This window comes from Miscanthus floridulus, chromosome 15 (assembly GCF_019320115.1).
Source record: "Miscanthus floridulus cultivar M001 chromosome 15, ASM1932011v1, whole genome shotgun sequence".
NCBI classification, from domain to species: Eukaryota; Viridiplantae; Streptophyta; class Magnoliopsida; order Poales; family Poaceae; genus Miscanthus; species Miscanthus floridulus.
This window is the reverse complement of record NC_089594.1, coordinates 15,597,909-15,620,644: the sequence shown is the minus strand read 5'-3', so window position 1 is coordinate 15,620,644 and position 22,736 is coordinate 15,597,909. Positions and strand designations below refer to the sequence as shown.

General features: G+C 46.8%; 1 protein-coding gene and 1 pseudogene across 2 annotated transcripts; one reads left to right on the top strand and one right to left on the bottom strand.

Moving 5' to 3' along the window:
* Positions 1–11,135: 11,135 nt before the first annotated feature.
* LOC136507069 (uncharacterized) lies at positions 11,136–11,972 on the bottom strand (annotated as a pseudogene).
* A 2,323-nt stretch (positions 11,973–14,295) lies between these two features.
* Positions 14,296–21,773, top strand: LOC136508102 (uncharacterized). 2 transcript variants are annotated; one of them, XM_066502718.1, is made up of 6 exons: positions 14,296–14,651; positions 14,810–15,180; positions 16,554–16,858; positions 16,980–17,042; positions 18,442–18,944; positions 19,670–21,773. In XM_066502718.1, exons 2-6 carry the CDS (start codon positions 14,912–14,914, stop codon positions 21,107–21,109), a joined length of 2,580 nt encoding a protein of 859 aa, XP_066358815.1. In that variant the 5' UTR covers positions 14,296–14,651; positions 14,810–14,911; the 3' UTR covers positions 21,110–21,773. The 2 variants fall into 2 exon arrangements, with proteins under 2 accessions (XP_066358815.1, XP_066358814.1); XM_066502717.1 differs by having other exon boundaries at positions 16,554–16,870.
* The last annotated feature ends 963 nt before the right edge of the window (positions 21,774–22,736 follow it).

Genomic DNA, 22,736 nt, shown 5'->3' with positions numbered 1-22,736 from the left:
CTAGACAGCGGCTCCGACCATGCTCTACGACACCTTAGGAAGCGCCGTTTGCCCCTCTGGCACCACCGGCTCCATCGCCCCAGACTCCAGCGCATCGCCGGCAACTCCAGCCTCTGCTCCCAAAGACCTGGCGGTTCCTGCCGTTGCCTCGGGCATTGCCATCGATCCATCCATCATCAACGCCGCTCGTTCGTCATCACAAAGATCTCCAGTAGTGGCGGTTGACTCCCCCTCCGGCTGTCGAGCTCTCAGGGACTCAGGGACGGTAGCTGCCGGCGTTGCTTCCACCATGGGATCAGCCCTCGGTGTTTTGGTAGTCTAGACTGGTAGGGTCAGACCCTCCGCACGTTTCGCACTACATCAGATCAGTTCGTCAAGCGCCAAAAAAACTAAGAAATGACAACAAAGTAACTCCAAGGAAAGGATACTCATGGTTTGGTCTGCCGGTACAATTTCTTGAACCAGTGACGCCTACCCGAGCACCCAGGCGCGGCCATGGGGTCGACTTTCATGCTCTAGGGTGGAGGTCCCATTTCCTCCACCGTTGGCCTGTGTTCCGCCTGTCGCTCTGTGACTTCCTCCGCCTGCTGTGCAGGGTCTCCCAATGTCTGCCGCTCGGGGACTCCCGTCACCCACTGCTTAGGAACTTCTTCGCCTCTCTTCGCTTGTTCCACCGTGCGCGTGCTGCGTGAAGGTGTTTCAGTGCTCAGCGGAGGAGCCATTGAAGTTTCGTCGTCATCCGACCACTCAAGCACCGTGGTCCTTCGCATTCGAGTGGTCTAGTCGCCACCAAGCAAGATGCCGCCCGATTAGATGGGACCGGCGGCCGCCATCTTCCTCTTCTCCTAGGCCAGCTCGTCTGCCGCAGCCCTTTTCCCTGGACTTTCTTCGATACTGGGGGCAAATCTTCTATCCGACCAGCGTTGGTGCCCCCGGACTCTGATGAAGCGCTAGCCGCATCTTCCTCAGGCCGAGCCGGTGGCCGAGCGTCTACACCCCTTAGCCAATCACCCCTCGGCACGCCGGAGAAGTACACCGCTCTTTCCTGCGAATGGATCTTTGCATAAGTGAATCAGTTCACTCCTTGGCAATGCTTCAAGATTAAAAGTATCGGGGAAAAATAATCGAGATGGTTAACTGAGGAGGCGGATTTGTACAGTTGAAGGCCCTCGTTTGCCTTGGCCAGCTGAACGAGGCGTTGGGAGCGAATAGCTTTGTGGCCCGCTCTAGGACAATTTGTTTCATCAGCCATTCCGTCCTCTCTCCCCATCATCATCACCTCTGTAGTCAAAGCCTGGGTGGGCCCTCTCCTTGCAGGGCTGGATTCGGCGCACTATGAAGCTCACCGCTAATCTCTACGCCTTCAAGCAGGTCGAGGAGCTCCCTTACTTGTTCCATGTCAGCACTGTTCGGTTTCTCCGACCAGCTTTTCTGGTTCTCCGGGATATGGTGGACGTCGTAGCAGATTGCAGGGTGACTCTATTTCATGTAGAACCACTTGGAGTTCCACCCTTTCAGAGAAGTGTTCAATGGTACATTAATGTACTCACTGGCCATTCCATCCTGGAGCTGCAGATATACGCCGCCGACCACCTTGGAACCACCGTCGCCCTTCTTCTTCAACCAGAACAGGTGTCTGAAGAGGTTGAAGTGCGGTAAAACCCCAGAAACGTCCCAAAGAAATGAATAAATATCGAGATGTGTAATATGGTGTTGGGGTGGAGACTGCACAGACTAATCACCCAGAACTCCAGCAGATCCCGCAAAAAAGGATGAATAGGGAACCCCAACCCACGCTAGAAATAATCCTCGAAGACTACAGCTTCGTCAGTGTTAGGCATGGGGAAGGGCTCACCACTGGCTGGCCGCCATCTGGCGGTGACGCGGTCAGGAAGCACGCCCGCCTCCACCAATCACTCGAGCTTCGCTTCCCCCATGCGCGATGGCACCCACTCTTCGTCACGACTGGCTCCCGCTCCTGCCTTCTTTGGGCTCACCTTCTTCGGGTTCATAGCTCTCCTCTTCGGTGCCATCTCTCAGATCTAGATGGGGACTGGCGTCGGGAGCGTGCGTGGATGCGAATCTGGAAATGTGAGGGCTGAGGATGAAGATGGAATGGCAAAGTGGCAAAGGTATGAACGCGGGATGCGGCGGCGCAGTTATAAAGTACTTTCCCCACCCTTTCGCATTCGAGGGTTTTTGGGAAACCATTCCCACGATTTGCGCCCCTTCGAATTCTTTGACGCGGCTTGATGGGCCATAACATGGGCTTTTCACGCAACCGTAGCCCACGTCGCTCAGTTATTGCTGCCGTTAGTTATCACTCGCCAAATAATCACTGATTTCTCTGCCATTTATTGAGGCTCAGTATCAGTTACTATACAACCATTACTCTGGTTTTTTCGCCATGGTTGGGGTTTTCAGATATCTCCATAAACGGCTCGGGGACTGGCTGCTTGCTCGGATGGTTTTTTTTACTGTTTTTCTGTTTCTGACCCTGGCACCACGTGACTGCGTCACCTACTGTCAGGCTCGGGGACTAAGTGGGCACACTTCACCTTGCAGTGAATGTACTCTCTCTCATTTCAGGGCTACGCTCGAGGGCTGGCTGCCTGCTCGGCTGGTCCTTTATTATTCTTCTACTTTGGACCCTGGCACCACATGACTACGTCATCTACTATCAGACTCGGGGACTAAGTGGGCACACTTCACCTCATGGTGAATGTGCTTGCTTTATTCTCGAAGACTCCGGGCCTCTTGAAGCTGAAGAGGACTATCTCCTTCTCTCGTGGTCGGACTCAAAGTGGGCACACTTGGTCCACTACGAAGAAATTTTTGATTCTGAACTTGAGCTCCTTACACCCTTATGGCAAGCCGTGCTTGGGTTATGCTGCTCGACTATGATTCGTGCTTCTCGGTGATAGTACACGCTGCTCACAACTGCTCGGCAACTCATCGCGGTGGTCGGACCGTGAGTTCGACTGCTCGGCTTCGTTTGCACCTACTCGGACAAGCTCAAGGCGGCGTTGCACAACGGGTACAAGGTGCTCGAGGACTAGCTGTGGGGGGTATGACCCCGGATACCCACGACTAGGGATGAAAACGGATCGGATACGGACGGATATCACCGATATTACATTTGTTTTCATATTTCTGTCCGGATTCGGATTTGAATACGGATAGTGTCAACTATGTCGGATAGGATACGATTGGATATCGACATCATAACTATGCGATTTGAGTATTCGGATACGGATGCGGTATCGGATGTTGGATATCCGGACTCAGATACGGACAGATCTCAACCCCTCTAAACGGATTCGGTTTCGAATACGGTCGGAAAATATCCGTACCGTTTTCATCCCTACCCACGACAGACCACATGGGCTACGTCCTCAGGGGCGGTCCAGCGCACAAGACGAAGCCTTGTGGGGCATGACTCTGCTCGGCGCCTTCCGCAAGACATCTGGAAGATATCTTGAAGATACTACACGATCTGTTAGGATATGTATGATCCCAAGATTCCTGTAATCAGTTATCACTTTTCGGTTATCTCTCAGATCTAACTGACTTGTAACCCTGCTCCCCGGACTATATAAGGCGGGTAGGGACCCCTCCAAACTCACGCAATATCATACGATAGCTAATACAAACCAACAGACCACAGGAGTAGGGTATTACGTCATACTGACGGCCTGAACATGTCTAACTCATGTGTCTCTGTTGCCTTCTTGTTCTTGATCTCACGCTCCCTTACCGATCAATCTACTTTCGTGGGATACCCCTCGGAGGACTGCCGATGATATTCTGTCAACACCGATCGAGCGTTTCATCTACGTTTCTACCCGACGTTTCATCACATCTCCTTCGTCGTTTGAGATCGCGACGCCCTAGCAGCCCGACATGGCTGCCCAAGTCCTGGCTGTGGTCGCACAAGTCCTGGACGTGGCCGTCGCCGCCGACGGCAGCCACCTCAGGCGCCCAAGTCCTGGCCGCGCCGATCGTCGTCTCATCTCCTTCGTCGTTTCCTCCCGACACCCTAACCCCTGGAAGCCGCTGGACCTGATGGCCAGCCGCCCGACGTGACCGTGGCCGCCGCCGGCCCGAACGCGGTCGGCCATGTTCTGGCCGCGCCGGTCGCAGAGGGCATGGCGGCGCTGATCGCCCAGGGCATGGCCGCGCCGAATGGAGGACTGTCTACGCCGGTCGTCGAGGGCATGGCCACGCCGGATGGAGGCCTGTCCGCGCCGGCTGGAGGCCTGTCTGCGCCGGCTGGAGGGCTAAATTCATGGTGTTATCTATTACATGTAATTGCATATGGCTCATTTTTGTTAGAGGAGGAGCATTCATGGTGCTAAATTATGGTCCTGTGCATTGCTTATTTGCTTGCTGGGGCGAGGGCTAGCTCCTAGAGTCCTAGCAGAGAGGAAATCTGTAGGGTGTGTAGTGGTCTACTTGTGGTTTTTGAATTTTTTATACTCCTCCATATCACAGAGCCAAGGCAGCGGCAAGCAAGCCACCCGGCGGCGGCAGGCGGCCAGCCCAGGAAAACCAGCGTAATGTCATTGGGAAACAAATACATGTATTTATACGAGAAAAGAGACTTCATACCCATAATGTCATGAAAATCAAGAAGCCAATGTTTCAAGAGTTATTTTTACGAAAACGATGTTTGGAGTCGTATATTTACGAAGCGCGTTGCAATTTTCTCAAACAAATCGCACTGTTTTGATTTTTTTTTTTTAATGCCGTCGCGGCGCAATAAGTCGGAATCCAGACAGAACGCGACAAAAACATGACGGTAAGGGAAAGGAAACAGACGCAACCTGCCCGAAAAAGTAACCGCGCGTTGCTAACTCGTACACCGCACGCGCGCTGTATAAGATTTGGGGCATCGGGGTTGCATGTCGCACAGTTGGACCTGCACTCTTGCAATGTCAAGTGGCAATACTCTTTCTGAGGATCAAATGGACAGCAGAAGCAGGGGGGTCCCCTTCACTGGATCAAAGTAAAAGCACCACACAGCGATGCAAAAGTTGAGGACAATCTTTCTCTCTCTCTCATCTGATGATGTGGAGTTGATGGAAGCGGTGATAGAACTCTTGGAATCCATCAGTTCATGACGGCCTACAGTATTTTAAAAAGAGTGAAATACACTGGCGGTCCTTTAACTTGTCGGCATGTGCCAGTCCGGTCCACGAACTTGCAAACGCGGAAAATAGACCCCTGAACTTGTCAAGTTGTTCACCGCAGGTCAATTTCCCATCCGGCGTGGCCTCCATGTGACGTGGCAGCGCCAGCATGGCAGACGAAGCACGTGAGCCGCACGTTTCAATGTAGACCCCTCACGTCAGGGTCGCCCCCTACCTCCCGCTCCGCACGGGACGAACGCCATCGCCGGCAACGCTTGGACCACGCCTGGCCGCGCCCTTCTCCCGCGTCCCCTGCACGACCGAGCACCCCGCGCGGACCCTTTCTATGCGCCGCAGCCCCTCGCCCCGAGCTGCTCGTCCCGCAGCGCTGAGTCAGAGATCCGCCATTGTCGGCATGGAGCCGAGCTCCTTGACCGGCCTTTCCTCTCCTCCCGCGGTCTCTCTCTCCCTCTAAAATGGTGCCCAGAGTGTCGCGTGAGCACTCCGTACTCACTCCGCTTCTCCCCCGTGCTCCCTCTCTCGCTCTACAGGCGCCGCCGCCTCATCCCGAGCTAACAGTGCCGCCGCCGTCGTCGATCTCCTCCTCTGTCGCTTTCCAGCAGACGCGAGCTTGTCGACAAGCTTCGGGGCGTGCTAAGGCACCCTCCAGTGCTCCCGCGCTCTTCCTCTCCCTCTCTGTGCGTCACTCTGGCTCGCCGGAGCTACGCCGCTGCGGGCGAGCCGCCTCGCTGCACGTACCGCCGCCTCCGGACGTCCTCCACCGCGGGGAATGTCCTAGGCGAGTTCGCCTCGTCGTGCTCTCCACCCCCGTGTAACCCGCACAGGCGCTAGCGCTCCACAGCGCCACCCCGCCGAGCTCGCCGTTGTCGGCCATGGGCGCCGCCGCGTCTCGCGCCTCCCGGTCCACCAAACAGTGTGGACGTAGCGCCACCCCGCCGCGTTCGGTATTGAAATATGCGGCTCACGTGCTTCGTCTGCCACGCTAGCGGTGCCACGTCGCCTGGAGGCCACGCTGGATGGGAAATGGACCTGCGGTGAACAACTTGACACATTCAGGGGCCCATTTTCCGCGTTTGCAAGTTCGTGGACCGGACTGGCACAGGCCGACAAGTTAAAGGGCCGCCAGTGTATTTCACTCTTTTAAAAAATCCAAGATCATTATATAATAGAAGCAGCAGCAACAGCAACATGCTCACCATCATTTTTCCCCTCAAATATCTATACAAATTAAATTAAACAATACAAAGGAGTACTTACATTGTGCTTGCATTGCTAGGGGTCCGAAAAGCACTAGCGCACGAGAACATGGTCATCATCATCATGCTATTGCACCTCATGTTAGATCCCAAAGCAAGTCAAGGCCGAAAATGAGCAACGAGGAATGGACTTGAACGATGAGGAGAAATTCCTGGCCTCACCTCACCCTTATATACATGGTAGAACATGGTGCATGCCCGGCACAGATTGACAGCTGCTATGCGCGAGCAATAGCTTTTTGTAACGCTAGGAGCACGCTTTGATTATTTGTCGTTTAATACTTAGCTTGTTTGGATTGTATCTATTAGCTGCTGCTCCTAAAAAATCTGTGCAAGTCAAAGTTTGACGTTATAGGAAAGTGTAACAACATCTATGACGTAAAATGAGCATATTATAAAAATATATTTTATTGCATATCTAATTATACTAATTTGATGTCATCAATCTTGACGGTTTTTTTTTGAAATTCAGTTAAAGTTCAAAAATTTTCTTAAAACAACTCTAGGAATCTATTTATCGAGGGAACAGAGGGAGTAATAGTTAACTAACTATTAGGTCACAACTAATATTACTAGTTAGTTTGGTCCAAACAGTAAAATAGTTACTAGTTAAGTACTCGGCTAATAATTAGCTAAATTATCCATAATCTTCTCGTAGGCGCGAGGAGAGTAATCACAGATACCAAGGAGGGAGTAGTGTTGCATGCAATGCTAAAGTAATCCTATTCATGAGACGTGCTAAGATGATTTAAGGTCAGGATTGAGTAATCTTACACTGAGATATCATCATATCTGTCACCAAGATGACCATGCTACCTGAAAAAAGTTGACGAAGGAACCGGAACACTACCAGAAGAGGCAGGTGAAGAACAGAAGAAGCGAGAGATCCTGGTGTCCTTTGGGCCAAGGAGAAAGGAAGGAGTAAGCGAGTTTCCAGGCCCAATCCCAAGTTCACTGGACCAGATTGGCGTTGACTGAGCCCAGTTCTAATTTTCGTTTAAGAGTGTTGGAAGAGGAGAGTTGTTCTTGACTGGTATTCGCTAATCTAAGAGATCGTTCGGTAGTGCCGGCGGCGGACCTGGCTCCGGCTAGTCTGACAAACACGAGTCCAAACTACCGAATACTGCTCTGTCGTGACCTTAGTCGGTGACAATATCTAATCCAAACACCGATACAACAAGCTGTTTGTGGTTGAGCAAGTGTAACACAATCCAATTGCGGACGGGACGAATAGCGATCGATAATTCTTCTAACAGGACGTCCCTCCGCAACAGTTATCCAGACGCGGACACGCGGCCCCGATACGTGACCCTCCCGCTCCTTTACCCCTTTATCCCATCACGTGACCGTCCGCTCCCTTATCCCATCCCGTGAGCCCCACTCCCTTATCCGCTGCTGCCATGTGCGCCGAGGCCGTGAGATTCCTTTGCCGCCCCGTGCGCCAACGCCGAGCTGCCCGAGAGGAACCCCGCTGGTCGCTGCCCCGCGCGCCCCCGCCGGCTGCTGCGCTGCACACCCCGCCGCCCACTGCCCTGTGCCCCCACCTAGGTCTGGCAATCGTCACCGAGCGGGGCTGCGCGCGTGGCCCCACGCCGGCCGCTGCCCTGCGCCTCCGCCTACGCCTTCCGCTCGTCACCGAGCTGGGCTGCGCGCGTGGCCACTTGGCCGCTCATCCGCCGACCCCCTTCTTCCTCGCGGCTGACTTTTTTTATGAAGGCGACGCTTTTATGTTGCAGTTAAATAAATTTTGATGTTGCAGTAGCCTTGTTCTACTATTGCAACAAGTAATATTTCTTTGTTGCATTAGTCTCTTTTTTCTGATGTTGCTTTCTCGTATTGCGTTTTGTTCTGTTGTTGCAGTAGCCTTGTTCTGACGTTGCAACAAATAATATTTCTTTGTTGCATTAGTCTCTTTTTTTGTGATCTTACATCTCGCATTTGAGTAGCCTTGTTCTGATATTGCAGTAGCCTTGTTCTGATATTGCAGTAGACTTGTTCTGATATTGCAAACAAGTAATACTTCTAATGTTGCATCTCGCATTGCTCCGTGTTGCAACAGATCTTCACGGTGGGGATGCGGCGTAGAGGGCAACGGGCACGCAGGGGATGGCGGCATGACGGGGGATGGCGATGTGACACGACACGGCGGGGGATGGCGACGCGACGAGGCACGACAGCACGACGAGAGACGGGCTGCACGCGGGGCACGCTCGTTCTATTGCATCGGATAGGTCTGCTTTTATTTTCCGTTGTTGTTTTATTCATTGAGATTTGGACGACTCCTGTTATCTCAATCGGATGGTCCCTTGGGGCGTCTCGAACTCGTGCTCGCGCCGGACGCTAGTTGCGTCGAATAGCGATACAATTGTTTGGTTCGAACCCACACGTAACGAGGTACCCTATAATCAGATACGGATCTACTCATCCACAGATGCATCATCTCCCCGAGTCCTATCCCATTACAGTGCCGCCGCTTCGCTTCGCTCGAAGAGCCCCCGCAATTTGTTCCCCTCAGGGCAGTCCCAATAGTGCATTGATGATGGTTTCTATCCTCATTAAATGACTTGCCACGTAGGCAAAACGTTGACATGGCAACGTAATTAATGAAGAAAGAGAGCAAAAATTATAGAAATGGTTTCTTCATGAAGAAATCAGGTCTACTCTTGACCCAATGCACCAAGAAACCATGAAATCGCCATTGGAGAGAAACCACCAGTTTCTATGGAGCTCGTGTCGCACTCCCATTGAAGAAGATAGAGTTGGGAGAGAAAAAGAGAAAATAATTATTACTCATAGAAACCATGGGTTGAAAAGCAGTACTTTTTTGGTGCGGTATCCTATATTATAGAAACTACTAGTTTTTTCCATTGGGACTGTCCTTACCAATGAGTGAACCAAACAGCTTGTAAATGGGATTGCTCCATTCAATTTCTGTTTGTCCTTTCAACCAAATCCTACATTGTTGTTGTAAAAAAACAACCAAATCCTGCATTAAAGATACACTAGCCTAAACACGCGCACTACGCTGCGCGGCCTTAGGGCAGTCCCAATGAAAGAAATTAGTAGTTTTTATAACATAGGATACCACACCAAAAAAGTACTGCTTTTCAACCCATGATTTCTATGAGTAATAATTATTTTCTCTTTCTCTCTCCCAACTCTATCTTCTTCCTCCAATGAAAGTGCGACACGAGCTCCCTAGAAATTGGTGGTTTCTCCCCAATGACGATTTCATGGTTTCTTGGTGCATTGGGTCAAGAGTAGACCTGATTTCTACATGAAGAAACCATTTCTATGATTTTTGCTCTCTTTCTTCATTAATTGCGTTGACATATCAACGTTTTGCCTACGTGGCAAGTCATTTAATGAGGATAGAAACCATCATCAATTTATCATTGGGAGCGCGTGATGAACAGTAACAAAAAAAGATAAAAAAACTAAGGACCACAACGATTATGAACAACACTAAACAGTATCAAACAATAATGGCCTCTTATGATCCGTACTTTTCGGTTTCTTTTTTCAGCCGGAACAATATTTTTCTCTCACAACAAATTAGTCGGAACAATATTTCAACTTGTTTTTTCAGCGAAGCGAACAGAGCCAATAACGTGAACAATGCCGAATTGTGAGTGGATAGCACCGTGTGAACAGTATCGAATAGTGACGAGATGGCCTCCAATTTCTTCGTGGTTGGATTATGAATGAACAACGCTAGATAGTGTCAAACAACAACGTGAATAGTGTAGAATAGTGAGTGGACAATACCGTGTGAACAATATTTCGTAGTTGAGGGATTAATTAATATTATATATTATATGCTCTGGTTCGCCGCTCATGACTACTTTTTGTTTTTTAATACAGGTGCTGATTTTTGAGGATAAGCTTTCAAAGATAAAATTAGGTTCCGTATCAACGAGTAACCACGTAGAAACCTTTTATGGAAAGTAACGTCATTGTGTCCATACGGGTAACCGAGCAATTACCCCACATCAGAATTACCTTCGCCCCACATCAGAAATTACCTTGGCAGCCGAAATGAAGCTATGCCGTCAAAAAAAAATATAATTTTCTTGGTAGTGTGGCGAACCACTAATAACCTAATTAAGGCTACATAAAAAGCTCTTTGAGCTTGCTCAGCAGTTTGTGTTAAAACTGTTTTGATTGAATTTGTTTTTTTTATTAATAAAATAAAAATGAGTTGAATTTGAATGTTTTTAAACTTCGGATTGAGTCGTTAGATTATGCTAATTTCGAAGATAGATTGAAAAAAAGAACTTTGAAAAAAAAGGCAAAATGGCCGAATTCGTCCCTAAACTATCGCGCTTGGCTCAATTTCGTCCCTCAACTATAAAAACATCGGATTCGGTCCCTGAACTATCCAAATCGGGTCAACTTCGTCCATTCGCCGACGTAGCACACCACGTTGGATTGCCTAGTCACCGCCCAGTCAGCTTAGGATGTAAAATACCCTTTTACCCTCCACAGAGCAGCTCACCCCTAGCTTCCGTCAATTAGAGGCTCCCCCGTCCCCATCCTCCAGCAGGTCGCTCATATTGTAATGTTTGTTTGATATCAAATGATGTTGCGAGAATTTTAACCATGTCTGCAGTTGAAATAATTAAAGTAGTGCCTTGTTCATTCAAAGTGACAGACCATCGTGCACTGGGCACTCAAACTACGTGATGCTCTTCTCTGATGACACACTGTCTTTTTCTATTCTTTTTCAAGAGGAGCTGCTTTCTCCTCCACGGCCAGCTGAAGTGGATCGAATTTTGGCTGAGCCGGTTCCTCCTGAAACATTGATGGTTGCCTTTGCAGATGTCCCAGCAGCCGTGCCAGCACTTGTCTCGATTATAATAGATGCACTTCCACCAGCAGCTGCCTTTGTGAATGCTTCATCAATGGCTTTGGATTTTGTATAAGACATCCTTTGTTTCTTATGGCCAGACTGAAAAAATGGAAAGAAATTACTTTACTAAAATTTTGTCTTTTTAAATCACCTCACTGAAATTTGCTAACCTGAAGATAGGATGAATTGCTAGATGAATTGGTGTGACTTGAAGATGGTACTAGACGCTTTCCTTTACGTTGCTTGGATTGTGCAGGTTCCATTGCCAATGGATTGATATTTGCCTGCCTTGTTGCATTGGTGGCATGCTGCTGTGAAGGATTGTGTGACCCCGAGCCTCCCTGCAGTTACACACCAAAAGTTAGCGCATCTGAAATCAGCAAAGAAATAACATGATAATAAAAGGATAAACACCATTGCCATGGTTCATGTTCTGGAGTTGTGACCATCCCCTTTACACCAGCCACATTTGATTTTAGTACCAACTCTTGATGACTTAGGGCTTGATTTCTTTGGCTCTGAAGGATCTTTTCTCCTGTTTTTCTTTGGCCGGCCTGGCATCTTTTTCACTCTAGGAGGCAATGGTTTAGGATTTTGGGACACAGGCCATGCCAACTCATGCTCTATAGGTTGCAGGACATGTTGATATGTCCTCTTGTATGCCTCAAGTGAAAAACACATGTGCACATATTTATTAGGCTCTTCAGACATCTTGAACAGGGTAGCACAAGCATGTGCACATGGAATCCCAGAAACTTGCCAAAATCTGCATGAGCATGTCCTGTTGTTGAGATCTACTGTGAACCTCCATTTTTATCTCTCACTTCAAAACCAGCTTCACCATTCCACAAGACATGAAGTACTGGGTCCTATGCCTGATCTTACAGACCTTCCTGATAATGTTGGGGCATATTTCCATTAACCACCTCTCATTGTTGTGTCCTCCAACATTGTCAAGATAGGCTTGAACCTTGCTTCTATAATCCAACTATTAAATGATTCACTCATGTTGTTATCAACATATTCACAATTGGATCCAACCTTGAATCAAGCTCGGCACCAATGTATGGGGTCTGTATTATGTAAATCTTTCCATCCTCTAGGAGTTTTGTTGGCGATCTTATTCTTGTAATGATTAAACAACATCTCATTTGAAGCCTTCGCAATCTTCCAGAACCTCTTTTGGTACTCTTGTAGCCTATGTTTTTTCTTCCAGTTGGCACAAATGTGTCGTGCACACATCCTATGCTCAGCTAATGGAAACATCTCATTCACTACACTTAAAAGCCCCTGCATTAATAGATAAACTAAATGTTATTATCCAATTTTAAGGATCTCCGTGGCATATTCTTTTTGTAGATAACCTTTTATTTTTAAGTTCTGGGCAGCATGCATGATTTGGATTATATGTCACAATCTGAAACCAATCTGTCCTTGAGTTGTATGAAGCATGGAGAACCCAGGGACATCCCTTCCACATGCATACAGCCCTAAGCCTCTGCTTATCATTCTTGGGATATCTGATATTTACCTTCATCTTCAATGCATACCTTTCTATTGCATCTTTCAATTGATCCCTTCCTCTAAAGCACATATCCACAGCAAAATGTGGAGTCTCGGCATGACTATCAAATATTGGAAACCTACAGTTCCTTCTCCTTGAAACACCATCACTGTCCTCGTCATATGATGCATCATGATCTAAATCAAAGTATGCAATGCCATCTCCACCTTCATTGGCTTGAGCAAAATTGTTGACATCACTACCTCCACGAACATCCAAAAAAATTGGGGTGTCAAATGGAATATCTCCTCTCTTCCTCGCAGCCGACATAAACTGTTTGTATTTATTTCTTATCTCCCTTACTTCATCATGTTCATCACTTGTAAATCCTATGGCATCAAAATCACTTCCTGATTCTTCTTCCTCCTCATTTTCTGCATGTTGATCACCCTTTTCATCATTCTGACCATCCTCATGAGTGGTAGGAGCCTCCAAATACATAATATTCACATCTTGTCCGGCACATTGGTTACCTTCTTGTTCACTCAAATCCATAATGTTCTCATCTCTGAATAAGGCAAAGACGTCCTCATCTCCATATTGTGTCTCTGTACCTTCTTCATTGCCACTCATGTCCAACTCAATTTGTTCAGTGTATATGTCGATAGCACCTGCAGATCCTATCTCATCAAGCATATCCATGCAGGACTTATCATCTACAAGCAGCCTCATTCCACTATTTAGCTTTGCACCAATTGGCAACCAGTACATCCTAACATATCTTTGAAAAGTGGTGTGATCTATCAAATAGCCATTGAGCTCTGGGATTGATAATTTATCCTTATCTATGTGTGATACTCCCAAATCACCATTGCAATATTGCATCCGTGACCCATCAAGAACAAATTCCCCATTGAAATGAAATCTAACAGTCAATACCTCAGAACCTCCCATGTTAATTCCGCCCTATAGATCTATTTCGTGGTCAAATTCCATAAAAAAAAATCAAAGCGCCCAAATCAAATTTAGATCCCACGAGCAGAATTTACCTTCAATCGCCAGCCCACCTCCGCGATGCAGGTTCCTCCACAATGTGTCACACCTCCACGATGCAGGTTCCTCCGCGTCGCTCCTTCAATCGTCAGACCAAATGCTTCCTCCCCACGGACCCAAACCCTAGTGCTCGTGTGCAGCTGCCATGGGGAGGAGAAATGAGATGCTGCTGGTGTGTTCAAAATGAGAATGGGAGCAAAATGGTCTGTTCAATAGGGGTTGAAACCCTAAGCGGACTGGGCAGTGACTAGGCGAGCCAACGTGGCGTGCCACATCGGCGAATGGACGAAGTTAGCCCGATTTGGATAGTTCAGGGACTGAATCGGACGTTTTTATCGTTGAGGTACGAAATTGAGCCAAACGCGATAGTTGAGTGACGAAATCGGCTATTTTGCAAAAAAAAAAAAATGTTGTTGGTTCGTTATCCACTTGAGATTACCTTCTTACCAGAGGTAAAACCTGCATCCGTTCCTCATTTGTTCCTTGGTTTCGTCGGCTCCACCTCCGGCCCTTTGCGCTGCCGGCCGACGCCGACGGCCACCGCCACTGCCCACTGCCACCTTCCGTGCCAGCCGGAAGCGCAAAGACCCACCGCACTCGTTTCCCAGCGCAGGCCCGAGCCCTCGCCGCCGCCGTCGTCACAACCAGCGGAGCCCGAATCCATGGATGCTTCCACCCCTAACCCTCGTCGTCGCCGTCGCCGTCGCCCGCGCTTCTGAGGCCAAGTCCACGGGCCGAGCTACCGTGTCCCAATCCCGACTCCCCACCAATCTTCTCCTCCGCCATGGAGAGCCGCCCGGGCTGATGCCTGATTCTCCATCTGACGCTCCGCGGTAAGCCCTTGCCCCACTGGTGGTTGGGGATTGTTCTGCTTTGGTTGAGGTATTGGTAGGAATCCTCCCGTTCTAGGGGTTTCTCTCACGAATCCGTGGGTTCCGTGCGACAGATTTTTGTTTCTTTGCTCAAAATTCATCTGTCCGTCCGTCCGCAGGGTCTTGTGGAGGAGGATTGGGGCGAATTTCTGTAGTTTTCTTGTGGCGCCGGAGGGCCCCTGACGCATCAGTTGCGAGCTCTGGCTCCCGCTCCAGCGGCCATGGATGTTGACCACGAGGGTGCTGGCGGTGGAGCCAGGAACCAGAGCACCATGGTGGTGGTGAAATCTGAGGCTGTCCGCACGAGCACTGACCCTCCGGTGGTCGATCCTGAACCTGTGGAAGACGTGGGAGGTGATACCACCGAATGCTCGAGCTCGTTTGGTGACACCTGCTCTGGAGTTCAAGATGCGCCAGGCGATGGTGAACCAGAAGTGAATTCTGGCATGTCTGCTCATGCCAATGGTAGCAGGCCCTGGAAGCCGCCTAGGTGAGTGTTCTGTCAGCTCGTCGTGTGCCCTGGTGCTATTGGTCTCATTATTGTGCGTGCGCTCATGGTTCGTGGAAAAATGAATGGCTGTAAGATTATGCTAGAGCACTAGGCAGTTAGGCGCTTATGTGAGCTCTGCTGAATTTCATATATTCAGTTTCACTTTCACCAATAAGAGATGGAGACATGCTTCGCATTTAGAGTTACAGTGTTTAGTTTTCCCACTCCCGCGCTCCTGTGATAAGATGGAAGGTTGTAGTGGGATTTCAACTGTTATACTATGTTGTAATTGGTGCACCTTCCTGTCTTCGGAAGTAACAAGAAAAGTAGGACCATCAGTGTATCTGAAACAGAAACAAATTACTAATTATTCAGTAACGTAATGCAGAGTCTTGTATGCTTATTAATTAATTAGTACCTTCTTGCTGAAATTTTCCTTTTCTGGGACATGTTTCAGTCATCATTTATTCATATACGAAACTTAGCAGGTGATAGTAGCACCTAGATTAAAAGCCAGGTATGATTTCTACCCAATTCTTCTAATCACGATAGAAGCAGGTGTCAACGGCCAGGAAGTTATGTGTTCTGTCCTAAGAAATGCCACACCACTTATGACTATGACTAACACGATCCGAAAAAGCAATTACCGGATACTCGTATGGTCTTCTATTTGTCAAGTCGCTAATTAAAAAGACAATTAAGCAGATGATAGCTTCTTCAAAAGTATTGTAAATTTATCATGTTGGTTTTTCCACCAGGACTTTGGTTAAAACAGTCTGGTAGATTGATTCCATGATAATCTGTCAATCGTGTAGTGGACGAAAATACTAAATATTGACACAAAGTACCAGTATCCTTCTGGTTAGAGAGAAAGTCCTTGGGGGTTAGTATTGCCCTTGTTTCTTTTTGGAAAAGTTCACCTAGGTGTTTTACTAAATGCTACTCTATATTTTAAGCATGACAGTCCGAATTTGCAAAATAAATTCCTAGCCTGGGATTTGAACCCACACCAGCATTGATGATATTTATTTTTAATGCTGTAGACCATTATAGGTTCATTTTTGTGCGTGTTGGGAGACATCGTATATTTTCATGCTTATTGCCTTTCTTTGAGAGTATGGTTTTTATTTCTGATATTCATGCTTTAAATTATGATGTGTAGCCAACTAGCCATGAACAAGGAAACCTGTGCTACTCTTATCAGTGCTTCAAAGTGTTAGCTTACATATCATTTTGTGGGTATAGCTAGAGCCTAGAATATAATTGGAGCAAGCAACTACTTTCTATATTCTTATTACATTTTGTTGCAATGTTTTATTCTGATATCCTTCATTTTTATGCAAATTTTGTGATATGTGATTACTCTTCATAAGGAAAAAGGTGACGGCTGAGTGGAGGAATTATGTTCGTCCAATTCTGTGGAGATGCCAGTGGTTAGGGTTGCGTATGAGGGAGCTCTCATCTCAAGTATCAAAGTATGACAGGGAGCTTGCTCTAAACAAGAAACAAAAAGAATTACAAGCAGCAAGCAAACCAAATGGTTCTATGTCAGAATCTATGCAGATTCACAAAGGTCATGGAAACAGTATCATGAAGAGGACAAAGCGGAAGAGGCATGAAGAAAATTTGGATACTCCTTTGTACATCAACAAGCACCAAATATTGTCATACTACCATGGTCTGACATCCAGTATGTCGTCTTCTTTTGTGTAGGGATAGGGCATCTATTTATCCATGGCCATGTCAATTCTGCACCGGGTTTTGTTGTCAACGACAATAATTCTTTCAGTATTTTGCAGATAAACAAAATAAGGGAGCTGAAACTGATGGTCTCTTAATTGATGACGATTGTGGTAGTACAGGTATGAATGTGCCTATCTGGTCAATTTTTTCAGTGAAGTTAAAATGGAAAGCACGGTTGTTATGACCGGCGTCCAATACTCTAGGCGCCGGCCCATTAGTGGCTAATGGCGCCATCTGTTAGGGGCTAGCAGCCCAGGCGTCATCTGTTAGGGGCTAATTGCCCAGAATTAGCTATTTTATTTATTTCCTCAGATAGAATTTAGTCCTTAAATATAGGATCTTATAGATGGAAGCTAGGAGGATAAATATCTGTAAACATTGATTGGAGAGAATTAAGCAAGGCAACAATTTAGTTGCTCGGCTTCCCTGAAGCCCTAGCCGCGCCCTCTCTTCCTCCTTGGCGCGGTGATCACCACGGCGCTGACTTGCCGCCGTCGCTTGCCTAAGCCTCGCCCTCCGCTCTTCCATCCCTACAACCTCCGTAGCAACTCCCGTAGGATCCCTAATCCTATCAACGGTTTTGAGCAAAGTTACACCATTAGATTGAATTAGACGTTAACCCAGTTGTGAGAAAAAGCTTGCTCTTGTTAGGAATGCGTTTATGTTTTAGCTGGGGCATATGCTTGTGTTTTAATTGAAGGTCAACAATTAATTAGTCACCAAGTCTTTAACCATATGAACGCTATCAAAGAATTCTGAGATGTCTAATATGACTTCGGTTCCACAGAGTTCTTAATTCTTACTATACACTCCATCCCATTGTTTTAGTTTTCATTGGACTATACCAGTCTCCAGCACACACCTTTGATATTTTGCTTTATTAGTATATGTTAGTAAAAATATCAAAATTGTAATTGCTTGAAAACACATCACTTGGCAAATCTACTAATGTCATTTCAGGTGACAATCTTGCTTACGTGTACTTGGTCAAGGTTTAGTTCTTAAGTATCTGAGCAAATACTCTCTCCATCCAAGTATATAGGGTGTATTTTATTTTAGCACAGTGTTCAAAACTAGGCTTTTTTATATCAAAATTAAACTTTGACCATTATTTTCTGTTTCACAATATAGTAGTAGTGTTTACACTTTACAGCTATAAAATGAATATAGTGTGAAAGCACTTTGAAATATGGATGTAGCTGTATAGTTTGTGCCCATATAATTTGACTGAGCGTAAGTCAAATTATACAAAGTTTGAATTTTCCATAAACATACATACCCTACATAATTTGAGAGGAACGAATTTGTATAGCTGTATGATATAATGTGTTCTGATCCTTATGATTTTATTTGATCTTATGGTAGCATTCCTATTTTTGGGTAGACCTATGAAGGACATACATAGCTATTTGAGGTTTAGTTAAATTGACCATGCAGAAACTCCAATTCATCTTTATTCTCTGCCTAGCTAATAGTCATGCAAGAACTATCTATGTATTTGATTCATTCTAAATACAGTTCCTATCCGAGGCGGACTTGACAGTGTTACATTGCTTGATTCTGAGGATTATGATGTGATTTTTGAGCAACTCTCTTTAAAGGATATTCTCTTGACGATTGATGGGGTTCAGTCTCGAGTTCATCTGCTTCGAGGTCGTCTCAGCAAGGCTCATTATGAAGGAAGAAATTTGGCATTTTCTGAGGGCAATACTCATGTCAGGGTGGCTCCGAAGAGACAGCATACTCAAAAGCGCTCATCTTATACAGAATGTAGATATACTAAACCACAGAAAAAGAAGAATCTAAATGTTTTGCTCAAGGATGATAGTGGACCAGCTTTTTCAGGGAGACCTTCTTTGCCTGACAGGGAAACCGATACTCCTATAAAAGATGCAGATAGGATTGCTGAAGAAAGAAGTGGAGAGGGCAAACACTCGAGGGAGAAAGCCATAACAATGGACCTTCTCTTGGGTATTGGCAATTACATACCAAATGGTTATATAGAGGATTTATGCAAAGAAGTAAGTCTTTGATCCTTTGCTTATTCTTATTCCTTTAATTATTTAGTGCTTGTTTGGATTTGGGTTGATGCTCTCAGAGTTGCTACTCAAGCGTTGGAATTTAAATCCTCATAAGCACAATAGGCTTTGATTTATAAAGTCCCCATTTACTATTTCTAGAGAAAATAGTCAAACATTATACACTGAAAAATATTGTAGGGATAGTTCCTTTACTTGTCTATGTTTAAATTAAAAAGTGTAATACCCATGTAAACATATGCTGTTTTTTCTTTAAAAAAATATAAAGAGATTCTGTTTCCCCACAAGAACTTAGAATTTGTAGTTATATGATTATATCTTGGATATGAGGTATGGGGTTTAGAATTTATTAGGATGTTGGGTTGTTTGTAAATCAGGTCCATCCAGAATTCACTACCTAGGGTGTGCATTGGTAGAAGATATCCCTAGTGAAATTTGCAGGTTATAAAATTGAAGGCATGAGGATGGCAACGTGACAAAGCAATTCATTTTTTACTTTGTTGTGCAAACTAACAAATATTAGTAATTTAGTATGTTATGTTTCTATATATGACAGTTTTGAAAGCTTAGTGATACTTGTGGATCTGTGGTTATGCCATATTGACCATTTCACTGATTTTGAACCACTTCCCAGAAAATGGTTAACGTGTTAGCTTCTTGGGCAATACATTTGCACTGGCATTTACTTGACTGTTTCTTTTTTGCAGAACGCTGACGATATCCTCATAGACAATCAAGCAACCAGTGATGTCTGTCAGCAGTTTGACAAGGCCAAGCATCTGCCTTCTGGAACTTCTTCCAAAGAACAGAACGTTTCTGCTCCAGTGGAAGTGAAGAACACTTGTGCTCCAGTAAAAGTTGATAGCACTTGTGCTCCAGTGGAAGTAGATACCACTTGTGCCCTAGCAGTGGGGCAAGAATCATCTGTTGAAAAGTCACCCTCGAAGGAGCCTGTCTCTTCTGGGAGCAAACAGGAACCGAACTCTAAGAAAAAGAGGAGGAAGAAAGGCTCTTTGTTTACCAGGAAGAAGCAGAGGAAAGAGGCGTCCAAAACAGCTGCTGCAAAGGAGAAAACTGAGGGCAGGCCGTCAGCTGCAAATACCTGGACTGAGAGCACGCCCTCTGCTGTAGCAAAGCAGAAAACCGAGGGCACACGCTCTGCTGCAACAGGGCCGCAAACCATGACAGCTCGCTCTGCTGGAAAGAAGCTCAAATCTGTAAATGAACCTGCAGATGTAAAGGAGCATGGATCTGGGAACTCATTCTCTGCATCGACAGAGCAGAAAACTGGGAAGCCATCCTCTGCAATGAAGAGGAAAGAGGCATCCGAAACACCTGCTGCAAAGGAGAAAACTGAGGGCACGGGCACGCTGTCAGCTGCAAATACCCAAACTGAGAGCACGCCTTCTGCTGTAGCAAAGCAGAAAACCGAGGGCACACGCTCTGCTGCAACAGGGCCTGAAACCATGACAGCCCGCTCTGCTGGAAAGAAGCGCAAATCTGTAAATGAACCTGCAGACGCAAAGGAGCATGGATCTGGGAACTCGTTCTCAGCATCGATGGAGCAGAAAACTTGGAAGCCATCCTCAGCAATGAAGAAGCAGAAAACTGAAAAGTCGTCCACTGCTGCAAAGAAGCATGGATCTGGGAACTCATCCCCAGCATCGATGGAGCAGACGATTGGGAAGCTTTTCTCAGCAGTGAAGAAGCAGAAAACTGAAACCTCGTCCACAGCTGCAAAGAAGCATGGATCTGGGAACAAGTCCTCAGCATCGATGGAGCAGAAAACTGGGAAGCCATCCTCAGCAGCGAAGAAGCAGAAAACTGAAACATCATCCACAGCTGGAAAGGAGCATGGACCTGGGAACTCGACCTCAGCATCGAAGGAGCAGAAAACTGGGAAGGGATCCTCAGCAGTGAAGCAGCAGGAAACTGTAAGCTCGTCTGCAGCTGCAAATAAGCAGGAGGCTGAAAGTGCGTCCTCAGCGAAAAAGAAGCAGGCGACTGATAACTCATCCTCCAAAGCGAAGAAGGAAGAGACTGCTGCGAGCGCCCCCTCGAAGCTGCTGGTTGAGAAGGCTGTTCTGGTGGCTGTAGATGGCAGGAGGAGTCAAAGGGTCCGGAAGCCCAAAGTTTTTGCTGAATGAAGCAGAGAGACTTCCTAGGGTCCCTGATGCATGTGTATGTATCGTGTCAGCTCGCCGCCAAATTCAGGTGGCAATATTTTGTTCCTATAGGAAGTGCTGGATCGCAGTGTAAGTGTACATATTAAGGGTGAAAGCAAGCCACCCAAATGGTTGGTAGGTCAGTAGATCAGTATGTTGGTTGGTTCTTTTGAACCCTCTCTTCTGGTTCTGGTGTAGCAGAATAATAGTATCATGCTGTGTTGCCTGTATACCGAAAAAGAAAAACAACTGAGAAAATTATGCCGTGTTATTGCAACTTGGCTTGCTGCATGGCCTTCACTTCATGGTGTCTCGGGGGTTTGATCTTTCCAATACCGCTTTGATATGGGTTCGTCTTTGCAGCTAATTAAATGGCCTGTGCTCGCGGTTTCTCATGGAGTCATGGAATGGAAGACTGATACAGAACACCGGATACTGATTCTCCATTGACGAACACGAGGACCTTGTCCATCGCCATGTGAACTCTGAGCGGCAAAGTGACCTTGACGCTGTCATGGGAATAGTATTTGCAGAAGACACCATGGTTAATCACGGTCCGTTTACAGAACTGTTCCAAACAATTTTCAAACAACCAGTGTGTCAGGTACTTCGGGGATAGAATCCGTATCTTCGTCAGGATCATTGTTGAAAGGATCTAGATGTTCGAGAGGGAGGGTGAATTGGGTTAATTATAAATTTCTTTGTAATAAACAACCTATGGTTAGCCCACTTAACCTCTTGTGTCTAGAAAGTGTTTCTATTGATCTAACGCATAAAAGTTTAGCAACATAAGTTTTAATCCTACTCTAGCATGATAATTATAGGAATGTAAATGACAAGTAATGAATTGCTCAAAGTAAATGCTTAAACTAAAGAGAGGAGAAGGAACACGGCGATATTTTGTCGAGGTATCGGAGAATCGTCACTCCCCACTAGTCCTCGTTGGAGCACCCGTGCAAGGGTGTAGCTCCCCCTTGATCCACGCAAGGATCAAGTACTCTCTACGGGTTGATTCTTTGACACTCCGTCGCGGTGAATCACCCACAACCACTCATAACTTGAGTTGGGTCACCCACAAGCTCCGCCGGATGACCATCAAACTCCCAATCACCACCAAGCCGTCTAGGTGATGGCGATCACCAAGAGTAACAAGCACGAACTCTCACTTGACCACGACAAGTCTAATGAGAAGGGTGGATACACACTTTGCTACTCTTGCTTCACTAATGAGGGCTCTCTTTAGGATTCTCAAATCTCAATCACCTCACTAGGACCTTGCTCTTCTTGGCACTCTCAAACGTGTTTCTCAGCCATTGGAATAAGCAAAAGTACACCCACACACGAGTGGATGTTGTATTTATAACACCGGCTGAAAAACGAACCGTTATGTGCCTCTGCGGGGTGACCGGACGCTCCGGTCAGTACACCCCGAACTCCAGTGGTTAAGTGTTGACCGGACGCTGGCCAGCGTCCGGTCAGCACTGACCGGACACGTCCGGTCACGTTTTCCTCTCACTGGAACCTTACTGATGTCGACCGAACGCTGGACCCCCAGCGTCCGGTCACTTGCTGAGCTGCGTCCGGTCAGTAGCCGGAACCTGATCAGCGT